The following is a 12,064-nucleotide window of genomic DNA, read 5'->3' as shown; positions in this document are numbered from 1 at the left end:
TCAGTAAATGCATCTGGGGCCCCATTTCACCGTCGTATTGATTTGCTGCTCATCTCCATCACAAGTGTCTACAAATATATTGGAATCATTAGTCTGCACCCGAATACAGACAACTCTGTGTGCACTTGCTACTCATGTGGCGTTGTCTTCAACTTGATTTAAAAAAACATTTTCCTTTTGTTCAGAGGATTTTTATCAACATTATGTTCAAAAATCTTTAGTCTTAGAACTGAATTTCTTAACTTATAATATAGTGTTTTTTATAAACAATAGAGGTAGTCATGCAGAGTATATTTCTAAATTGAGGGCCGCCGAGCTTTCACAGTCTGCTCCAGCTCGAGGACCAGGAGCCAAGGGGAAATACACATTTTATACATTTCGACGTGGGGTTAGTGGCCTCCCACTGGTTAAAAGATGCTTATTTCTGACTCATTTAAACCGGGCATAGCTGCATCTGTGTTATCTACAGCAACAAGTCTGTGTCTGCATTAAACTATATTAACTACATTGCACCGATTAAGTATTGCAGTGTACAGTTGTCAAGTCAAAGATGGATACTTTGGGTTTTAAGAAAAATGCATGAAAAATAAAAAAAAACAGAAGAAGAGGGGAGGGAACAATTGCACTTCACCATCACTTGTGCACACGCCCGAGAGGAGGACAACAGGTGCTCAATGAAGCTCAGCAGGTAAAAAGAGTTGTTTGAAACGCCACAGTAGATTGAGTGTTGTGCAAAGCTGAATTACCTACGCAAAGTCTGGAGAGGCAGCCGGTAAGAGAAGGAACTTTCCAACCATGTTTAAAATCCTAACTCGATTGAGGTCTACTGCTGGTCCTGCACTGGGGCTTTTTTTGCTAAAAATAGTTTGTTGCATTTTAAACAGCTTAACTTTGACTTTTGAAGTGTATATTTTTGCCTCTGTGATGTTGCTGGGGACTCATGTGTGTTCTATGTTTCTGTTTGTGTTTTAAAGGTTTTTTACCTGATTGCCTGGCTGATTGCCTAATTAATTGCCTGAGATAATCATTAAGTGACCAAATGCTGCTAACCTGAAAAGTGAGTCAGTGTGTTTACATGATGGTATAATTCGAACCTTTGCTTAGTTGCTATCTTTCGGGGCAAGTGCTATTATCCCAATATACATGGCAGTGAAGACGGCACGGTGGTGTGGTGGTTAGCACTGTCGCCTCACAGCAAGAAGGTCCTGGGTTCGACTCCGTCCAGAGGCCTTTCTGTGTGGAGTCTGCATGTTCTCCCCGTGTCTGCGTTGGTTCTCTCCGGGTTCTCCGGCTTCCTCCCAGAGTCTAAAGACATGCTCTGGGGATCAGATGTACCCTGTCTATCGCCCAAAGTTGGCTGGGATGGACTCCAGCCCCCCCGCGAGCAGGATAAGCGGTTTGACAATGGATGGATGGACATGGCAGTGAATAAATCCGGCCGAAAGCATGTCATATCCGATACGATAGGTGGCGCTGTTTTCATTACAACTAGTTGTGATACAGCTATTTCCGCTTGACCGCTTCACCACTACCAACAACAACATCAACATTACGAGAAAGATGGCGAACGGAGAGCAAGGTGAAGCTACATCCCTCTACTATTTTTGCATGATGTTAATAGGAGTACAGCGAATGCGAATGGCGCTATTGGCTGATTTGATAACGGAGAGAAGACGCCGTCAGGATCTCAAGCATGCGCACAGACGCTATGTCCAGTTCCTTATCCAATTCACTGTTACATGCCGCAATAGTAGAACTATCAACCGGATCGGATCGAGTTATCCAGGGGTGTTAGTCGGATCGTAGTCGGACCACACATAGTCGGACAAAGGTGTTTACATGAAACGGATAATTAAATTTCAGTCCGACTAAGCCAGTTATTCGAATCCATGTAACTACGCTGAGTCATTCAATCGGTCAGCAATTTGAGTGGAATCCAGTAACCTATATCTTCACGTAGAACATTCAATCCCTCTTTCAAGTTGGAGAAAAGTTTAACAAAGTAGGAAGACTCTGGCAACTTGACAACAGCTGTGGTTAAAAGTTTACATACACTTGTAAAGAACGTAATGTCATGTCTCTCGAGTTTCCCGTTCTTTCTACAAGTCAGATTTTTCTCTGATCGAGTGATTGGAACAGACACATTTAAATAGGGCTCATTGGATACAAATGCCCACAAATACTACAGTGGGAAAGTCAAAGGAGCTCAGCATGGATCTGAAAAAGCAAATCATTGACTTAAACAAGTCAGGAAAGTCACTTGGAGCCATTTCAAAGCAGCTGCAGGTCCCAAGAGCAACAGTGCAAACAATTGTTTGTAAGTATTAATTGCATGGCACTGTTTTGTCACTGCCACGATCAGGAAGAGAACGCAAGCCATCACCTGCTGCTGAGAGACAATTGGTCAGGAGGGTGAGTCAACCACCAAAACGCAGATCTACCAAGAATTTGAAGCTGCTGGAACAGTGACAGTGTCCAGTCAAGCGTGTTTTGTATCTCCATGGACTGAGAGGCTGCCGTGCAAGAAGGAAGCCCTTGCTGCAAAAGCGGTACCTTAAGGCTCGACTGTTTGCTGCTGGAAAAAGATAAGACCTTCTGGAGGAAAGTTCTGTGGTCAGACAAAACAAAAATCGAGCTGTTTGGCCACAATGCCCAGCAATATGTTTGGAGGAGAAAAGGTGAGGCCTTTAACCCCAAGAACACCATGCCTACCATCAAGCACGGTGGTGGTAGTATTACGCTGTGGGGCTGTTTTGCTGCCAATGGAACTGGTCCTTTACAGAGAGTAAATAGGACAATGAAGGAGGATTACCTTCAAATTCTTTAAGATAACCGAAAAAATCATCAACCCGAAGGTTGGGTCTTGGGCACAGTTAGGTGTTCCAACAGGAAAATGACCCCAAACACGTATAAAACGTGGTAATAGAATGGCTAAACCAGGCTAGAATTAGGGTTTTACAATGGCCTTCCTAAAGTCCTGACTTAAACCCCATTGAGAACATGTGGACAATGCTGAAGAAACAAGTCAGAAAGCCATCAAATTTAACTGAACTGCACCAATTTTGTCAACGAGAAGCTTGTGGATGGCTATCAAAAGCGCCTAATTGAAGTGAAAATGGCCAATTGACATGTAACCAAATATTAGCACTGCTGTATGTATATGTTTGACCCAGCAGATTTGATCACTTTTTCTGTTAACCCATAATAAAGTCATAAAAGAACCAAACTTCATGAATGTTTTTTTGTGCGAAAGAAGTATCCGTTCCAATCACTCTCAGAGAAAAATCAGAGTTGTAGAAATAATGGGAAACTCAAGAGCAATGACATTATGTTCTTTACAAGTGTGTGTAAACCTTTGACCACAACTGTACATGAGTGAATGAAAATGAATCTGCGTGTAGTCAACTACAGTTACTAACCCAGAATATTTATTCATTAATTCACTTTTACTCTATTGCTATCCATGTATGTGCATCAGACAAATTAAAATCTTTCTATTGGGTTGACTTAACTGTGAAAATGTACGTTCTTTTGCTTTAACTTCTGCACTTCATATATTGTTTTATAAGCAAAAAAACTAAATAGGGATATACAGAAATAAAAATGTGTCTGTCAATTTTTCATCAGTTATCATTTTTTGGTTTGAACAATACATTTTTTCTTTTGATATTTTCTTATTGTTTAAACGTTAAAACAAACTACTAGAAGGTACACGGAATGACCACCAACCTTTTGAAGGACAAAATGCTAGCTCTCCTGGGAAAACGCAAGCCTCTGCTGCCTATGGTTTCTTGGCAGCTGATGAGTCCTCCACTATCAAACATTGGGTGGGACATCACAGCTCTACCACCAGTACATGCCAAGACCTGGCGCCCAGACCCATTAAAGCTCACCATCGCCAAGGCAGAATTTACAACATGGGCATCATTTGGCGCTTCACCCCTCCCATGCAGAAATCACCGCCTCAATGAGGCAACAATCCCGGACCGCTGTCCGGTTCAACACCTTCAGGACTTTTCTGCCCACTTGCTTGGCGCATGTAGGACGTATTATCTTTTAATCTTTCTACGATGGCTGGGCATTTGAATCAATTAGTTTGATTATTGAACTGTGGATATTGATTGAAGAGTTTTAAACTGATCAGTTGATAATCAAACAGTGCTAACCCTACATACAGTTTATCCGGAAAGTATTCACAGCGCTTCACTTTTTCCACATTTTGTTATGTTACAGCCTTATTCCAAAATTGATTAAATTCATTATTTTCCTCAACATTCTACACACAACAACTCATAATGACAAAGTGAAAACTGTTTTTTGCAAATTTTAGCAAATCTGTTAAAAATAAAGAACGAAAACACAACATGTACATAAGTATTTACAGGCTTTGCCATGACACTTTAGCTCAGGTGCATCCTGTTTCCACTGATCATCCTTGAGATGTTTCTACAACTTGATTGAAGTCCACCTGTGCTAAATTCAGTTGATTGGACATGATTGAGAAAGGAACACACCTGTCTATATAAGGTATCACAGTTGACAGTGCATATCAGAGCATAAACCAAGCCATGAAGTCCAAGGAATCATCTTCAGACCGCAGAGACAGAATTGTATCGAGGCACAGATCTGGCGAAGGGTACAGAAAGATTTCTGCAGCATTGAAGTCCCAATGAGCACAGTGGCCTTCATCATCCGGAAATGGAAGAAGTTTGGAACCACCAGGACTCTTCCTAGACTCTTCCCCGCCCAGCCAGACTGAGCGATCGGGGGAGAAGGGCCTTAGTCAGGGAGGTGACCAGGAACCCGATGGTCACTCTGACAGAGCTCCAGCGTTGTTCTATGAAGAGAGGAGAACCTTCCAGAAGGACAACCATCTCTGCAGCACTCCACAAATCAGGCCTGTTTGGTAGAGTCGCCAGACGGAAGCCACTCCTCAGTAAAAAGCACATGACAGCCCGCCTGAAGGACTCAGACCATGAGAAACAGAATTCTCTGGTCTGATGAAACAAAGATTGAACTCTTTGGCCTGAATGCTAAGCGTCATGTCTGGAGGAAACCAGGCACTGCTATCACCTGGCCAATACCATCCCTACAGTGAAGCATGGTGGTGGCAGCATCATGCTGTGGGGATGTTTTTCAGCGGGAGGAACTGGGAGACTAGTCAGGATTGAGGGAAAGATGAATGCAGCAATGTCTCATCTCTGGAGAGATCTGAAAATGGCTGTGCACAGACGCTCCCCATCCAACCGGATGGAACTTGAGAGGTTCTGCAAAGAAGAATGGGAGAAACTGCCCAGAAATAGGTGTGCCATGCTTGTGGAATCATACCCAAGAAGACTTGAGGCTGTAATTACTGCCAAAGGTGCTTCAACAAAGTATTGAGCAATGGCTGTGAATACTTATGTACATGTTATGTTTTCGTTCTTTTATTTTTAACAGATTTGCAAAAAACAGTTTTCACTTTGTCGTTATGGGTTGTTGTGTGTAGAATGTTGAGGAAAATAATGAATTTAATCCATTTTGGAATAAGGATGTAACATAACAAAATGTGGAAAAAGTGAAGCGCTGTGAATACTTTCTGGATGAACTATAAATTGAACAGTACTGTACCCCCCCCCCCCCCCCACCATATTGAACAGTACTGTACCCCCCCCCCACCATAAAACAATGTGTTGTCATGTTATTCATGCATTTTCCCACTTTTTTACAAAATTCAGTGTTTGTAGTACTTACTACAAACACTGAATTTAATATAAAATAATTGTTCTTAATGTTCACATCTGTGGTCACTTTATGTAGCGCTGAGGGATCGGGGAACCACCAGCAGCAGAGCTTGCTCAGGAGTGGCAGCAGGCAGGTGTGAGTGCATCTGCACGCACAGTGAGGCGAAGACTTTTGGAGGATGGCCTGGTGTCACGAAGGGCAGCAAGCCACTTCTCTCCAGGAAAAATATCAACATGTCACTACGTACTTGTTTACTGGTTGGAAAAAAAAGATGGTGAAGCCTCAAAAACAGTTATTCTATTCAATTATTACCAATTATTACAGAAAACATACCATTCATTTGCTCTCATCAAAGCCGTTGGACTCCATTTTACCATCAAATTTGACAGGAATAGAATAAAAGTCCCCACTGTTCCTACAATCACCATCTGTGGTTTTAGAGTTTGAAAGAGGCACTGGATAAAGAATAGTAAGCCATTAACTTCTAACCCTGCTTCCAAGGCTGACTGGGCCTCCATGACGTTGATTGTGAGAAACCACGAGAACCCCCGGCAAACCACGTGACAAACATCTCTAATCTAATTCTTGTTTTAAAAAAACGTCGCTCATTTTGGTGGAAAAAGATACAATGTGATTTTTTAAAGAAAATTAAGCCTTTGCAGTTAGACACACAATCTGTGTTCTGATAACTGTACTAACAATATGACAAATCTGCATGGTACTGTGATGCTTTTGCGAGTGGATAGAAGAAAAACACAGTAATAAATAACAACACTAGTTTCAAGGAGTTTTATTCTTTACTGTAGAAACACTGTACATAAATTACTTTCTCTGAGACTAATATTGATGTACGAATAGCTGGAATATCTCTTCAAAATAAAGAAGATCAACCCATAAAACATTGTCAACTTGTCTTTGAAAAATGATTGGTGGCATATGACATTAACCCTCTGTGTTCAATTCCTGTTCTTTCCTTTAAAATGATTTAAGATACCTTCCCAACCTTGTAAACACACATACACACAAAGAAAACTCCTGTGAGAGCACACAATCAATGAGAAAACGTCCACATCGATTTCTGATTACTGTTACTCATTAAAGTCACTGATGGCGATTCACTGTCCCTTTAAGGAGAAACGAGCAAAAAACGAAGAGAGAAGCAACTATTAGTTACTACCCACAGCAACCCTTCTCCCCCCCACCCCCCCAAAGCCATGACAACATGTTTCTATTGCAAGCATTACTACTACCGTTGACCGATAAAAGTACAAGGTCTATGCATTATGAGCCCCATTTGACAGAAGCGAGGGGCTGCCGGGCTGACAGGGGACCAGGGTTTAACCGGACCAGTGAGCCCACTCGGTTCCTCAAAGATCGCTATTGATTGTAGCCGGACACTGTACAATTTTATAGACCTTGTAGAAGGAAAGAGGAATGAGAAGAATTGGCTTCAGAACAGACCAAACGCATAATAGATAAGAAGGAAACAGACACAACTCAGAGTCGTGTTGTGTTCAGATCACGGTCCGTTCCGGTGGTGTAATAATAGTAGTAATAGTGGTATAGGTAATAGTATGTAAATGTTATTTTCTTTATTATTTTATATCCCCTTCTCGTCTGAAGCAAATGCAGGTTTATATATAAAAACAAAACAAAAAAACAAACAGAAAATAAAGTCTTTTTTTGTCCCTTGTAGAAATTCTTTTTGTGCCTGTCTCTCTTAGAGAGAGTCCACAACAGTTCCAGTTCCTTCAGCCATGGAGACGAGAGATCCGACGGCTCAACCCAGAGAAACAACCCAGAGTGACGGGCCGCAGGTTTGATATCTGCAACATCCGATGGGATCCATTGATGTCTGTTAGGTCGACTGCTCTGGCAGTCTAAGCTGCCTAAATGCTTGAAGCCTTATCTGGTTGGGATGGCTGATCGGCCGCCTCCTTGGATGAGTCTCTACCCCCCCGCTGTTTCACAGCTACACAGCACACCATTATAGCACTCGGGTTAGCCCCGCCTACCAGAGAGAGGGGGAGGGACATGCGTGCAGGCTATCCAAAGGCCGACCATAGGGGGGAAGAAAGAAATATAGATAGAAAAAGACAGAGAGAGAGAGAGAGAGAGAGAGAGAGAGAGAGAGAGAGAGAGAGGCATTGGTCCGCAGACCAAACCTTGTTGCAGTTTTTAACTTTCACTACTGTAGTTTGTGTTTTGGGTGATTTGCGTTGTGATCGCTCACTATAAATGTTACTTCTCAGCAAAAAACTAATTTACCAACATGGGGTCTCTTCTGAGTCTCAGGACAGTTTGTTGTTTGACAGTCACGCGGGGGGAGGAATGAGCCGTTTGTTGACGCCGTGTTACCTCCTGCCGATCTCACTCTGCCGTAGGAACTGCATGTTGTTAGCGCTGTCGGCCAGCTCGGCGTACTGCTCTATGGACAACACATAGTAGCCGTCGTAACCCAAAACCTTCCCGCTGCTGAGGAGCTGCCTTTTCTCTCCCTCCGTCCACAGCCGGACTCCTTCCTCCCCGTCTCTGACCCGCTGCTGTTCCCGGGCCCAGGCGCTCGCCAGCGCCCTCTGCCTGGCGTGCTCCAAGATTCGCGCCTTCTCTTCGTCCAGCGTTGTCCCGTACCGCACGTGGAGCGTCAGGGCGCCGTACTGCAGCTCTACGTCGGCGAAGCGCCGCGTCCTCCCATTCATCACCGTCGTCGACTGCGACACAGTGACGTTCACACCGTTTTCCAGGGATTTCCTGCCCGAGGTGAGACGCAGCGCGCTGAGGTCGTTCTCCGGCAGGCTGGTCTTGATGAAGTAGTGTGTGTCTCGTCCCTCCACTGTGTAGTGTAGGTCATCAAGGTAAAAGGCATTGTTTAAGACTGCAGCCACTTTAATGCAGTCCTCATTGGCAATGTTGAGGGCGTTGGTTACGACGCGGCCTTGGATCACGGCGAGCATCACTCCCTTTCCAATCAGAGACTTGACAGTGGAGAACCACAGCCAGGGTTTGGCGTGGTCCGAATGCCGCCGGGTGAGCTGGATCTCTGGCATGCGCTCAAAGGACAGGAAGGCCTGAGACTGACGAGTCACCATCTGCTGGACACCTGAGATAGACTGAGGACAAGAGGAAGACTTATTGTGCTGCGTTAACACATCAGAAGTTCATTACACGCTGATTTAAATGAACAATGTATGAAAAATGGCTTTCATGTTGTGATAATTGTAGGTTTATGGCAAGTGGGTTCATCTTTTTATCCATCAAATGAAGGGTCCCTAACCTCTTCTACATCACAAACTGTTTTTTTTACTTCGTTGTGTCACAGACTTGAACAAGTTCATGGCAAATATTACTAAACTATTATATAGTTAACATGCTTTCTTTTTGCCAAATAAAATTGGATTTATTTGTGCCGTGATAACAAATTCACGGAAGTCACACGTTATCCATTTATACGTTAATACTGAAGAACAATGACATTGAGTACCTCTAACCGCTTCAAAAGAATTGGTTTAGTATTTCCATCTGGCTTACTGCCAAGTAGGTTGTGTGTGCCTAGGAAGTAGTTGTCACAATTGCACCCAAACTTCAGAAATAAGTCCAACAAATAAGCAGTGAAATTAACAGTGGGAGTTGCTCCAAGTCTCTCTCCTTCCCCACTAATTCCGTGTGCTTCTTTCTGGAATGTGCCACATCTATTTTGGTCTTCCTCTTCACCAGGCAGACTCATGACAACACGTGGTCACAATTTCCAGGTTATTCCCGTTATTTCCCATGGAAAGTTTCCACCTTTAATATTCTCGGTGTAAGTATAAATAGCAATGGTAGCAATAACAATAGAAGAAGGATGCAGGTTTGAAGGTTTGAGCAGTGCAGCAGCGTTCTCTGCTTCATGCTGATCAGCCATGATGAGATCACACCGCTGCTGATAATTCATCCGGCTGTCTAAGAGCACCCAGGATACCTACAGGCAGGTCGTCCCACAGCTGGCTCTTCTTCATCTCCAGTGAGGGCTGCGTCAGGTCAAACTTGGGAATGGGGAATCCTGGGATGGCGTTGTGGAGATGGAAGCCAAATGTGACCAACCAGATGTTGACATCTACAAAGAAACAGAGCAGTTGATGTAAAAAAGAGAAACATTAAATAAGTTGATGATTAACCAGCTTTGACGATCTGCAGTATATTTCTTATGCTTTCTTTATAAACCCTTTTAAAAAGGTACAACACACAGCAGTTTCTAAAGAAACAATGTACAGACTGATCAAATGAGTCCCTCTCCAATGTCACTATGTTATGTTAGAAGTGTGTGATCAGCAAAAAGCTCCACACAAACCCCTGGTCCGCTCATGGGGAGGCCCTCCCTGCTGGGTGAGGAGCGCCCTCACGCCGCTCAGTCAGATACTGTGGGAGGGTTGTTGAGCTGCTCTGCCATTTGTTTTAAGACCTGTGTATTCTCCTGTTTGGGGCGCAGCTAGGGAGTTCCGTATCGTTTCTCTTTATTTTCGATAAGTAAGCCAAACTCTTTATTTTCTAGTAAATGAGGACGTTTTGTTCTGAATGTTCAATAAATGTCACGGTTACAAACCCATGCTAGCTATTGTCTTTTTTGTTTCACACAACCCCCACAAATGACCCTCCTTAAGATACACCCTGTTCCCATTGGTATTCCAAAAGGCCGTGACTCACTAAGGGGCTCGTCTGGCATTTTTTTTACCTGTGACATATTCTTTGACCTGCTGAATCTTGCTGATGGGGTTGTTGCCTCGGAACATGTACAGGTTGAAGGGCTGGGGGTCTTTACCAACACGTGTCCATGTGCTGATGTCAGGAGTTGTCCACCTTTGTAAAAAACATACAACATGTGTGACAATGACAAAACAATAGCGTCCCATGACTGTGACTGTAGGATGAGTGAATACCTTCCAGCCGGGATGTCGTAGTCTCTGTCTCCAAAGTGCAGCAGTCGTGTCAGAGGATCATACAGGCCTCCGTGGAAACCAATCACCAGCACAAAGTCTGGGTTAGAATCAAAGTAAACCTCCCCGTACGCTGTGTACTGCACCTGCACACACACACACACAAAGATTTGTTATCTGGAATGGAGATACAAAACCACTTCTGTAACACACACAGAGAATACACTCAAACACATTGCTGTGCACACTCACCTGTTTAAGCAGCAGTCCGTTGTTGCTGAAGACAGCCAGAGGTGTCCCAGTGTTATCACATGCAATGTAGAACTCCTCTCCACTGCTGATCTCCATAGCAAACACATGGCCCTGAGCAACAAGCAACATGACAGTGAAATACATCAGGGAATATTACGGTAAATGGAGTTGCTGTTGTTTTAGGGCTCAACGAGGCACTGTTATTAAATTCAGTGTGTGTGTGACTGAATTCATATGAACGACACACTGTTCCAAGTTCCCTAACCTGTGAAGCATTCAAATGAATTTGTTGTGAGAAAGTGTTGCTGCTACAGAAAGAACCATCAGCCCTTTCTCTAATTGAGATGCTGCACATTCAACGTGTTTCTCCTGTGGTCACTGGAGGAAAACCTGCACCACAGGGACTATCATGCATCAAAAGTTGAGAGTGAAAACCAAACGCGACTCATAAATAGCATTGAGTGGGAGGTCTGTTCAGAGAAAGCTAGACTCCCCGAAAACATTTGAGTTTGGAAAAATAAATGGCAAAATACACAATTATAGTCACATTGATCATCCCTGGTGGAGCTACCTGCAAATCGTAGTAAAAGGACGTGATCTCGGAGCTGGAGTGGTTGTAGACGTGGGTGATCCTGGTGGGGTAGTTCAGGTCAGCGTAGAAGAATTGCAGGTGTTGGCCCAGACTGTTTCTAGACGCCACACGCCGACCCAAACCGTCGTAACGGTACTGGATGGTCCAACTGGCCGCTTTACTGTAAACCCGAACCAGAAGACCTGAACAATAGAAAAAAGGATGTGAAGGAGGACAATATTAGTGCTGTGCCCTCAAGCATGGTGCCCTGAAAGACAAAGGACAGGAACGTGCATGTATGACCAGGACCCCACCGGAGAACAAAAGTGGATTGAGTGGAATTCATAATACCGCAGACTCAACGGTGCTGACTTGGAGGAAAATGGTGCCAGAGAGGAACAAAAAGGAGGAGGAGCTGTGTTGCTTCATTTTAAGCCTTAGCAACCAAGCTAAGGGTTGCTAAGAATAACACACTTAATTGTCAGTCAGCGATCTAGCAACCTTGTGATGGAAACTGGCTCTCTGTAGCTGAGTTCTAAGTTCTACAGCTTGTACATATTTTCCAACCTGCCATGCTGCTAGCCGCTACGTCACCAAGCTTCTATTA

At 43.7% G+C, this 12,064-nt stretch overlaps 1 protein-coding gene across 15 annotated transcripts in view; it reads right to left on the bottom strand.

The window, feature by feature from the left end:
• Positions 1–6,499: 6,499 nt before the first annotated feature.
• The window catches only part of tenm3 (teneurin transmembrane protein 3), a 414,027-nt gene continuing 408,462 nt past the window's right edge, over positions 6,500–12,064 (bottom strand). For all 15 annotated transcript variants that reach the window (XM_078080162.1, XM_078080161.1, XM_078080160.1 and 12 more), the window contains 6 exons: positions 11,458–11,660; positions 10,887–10,997; positions 10,638–10,780; positions 10,433–10,557; positions 9,687–9,817; positions 6,500–8,834 (listed from right to left, as the gene is read on the bottom strand). In XM_078080162.1, coding sequence (XP_077936288.1) covers positions 8,079–8,834; positions 9,687–9,817; positions 10,433–10,557; positions 10,638–10,780; positions 10,887–10,997; positions 11,458–11,660 — 1,469 coding nt within the window. In that variant the 3' untranslated portion in view covers positions 6,500–8,078. The remainder of the gene's footprint in view (positions 8,835–9,686; positions 9,818–10,432; positions 10,558–10,637; positions 10,781–10,886; positions 10,998–11,457; positions 11,661–12,064) is intronic.

This window comes from Gasterosteus aculeatus, chromosome 9, assembly GCF_964276395.1.
Source record: "Gasterosteus aculeatus chromosome 9, fGasAcu3.hap1.1, whole genome shotgun sequence".
NCBI classification, from domain to species: domain Eukaryota; kingdom Metazoa; phylum Chordata; class Actinopteri; order Perciformes; family Gasterosteidae; genus Gasterosteus; species Gasterosteus aculeatus.
The sequence above is the reverse complement of the archived record's forward strand: the minus strand, read 5'-3'. Positions and strand labels throughout refer to the sequence as shown.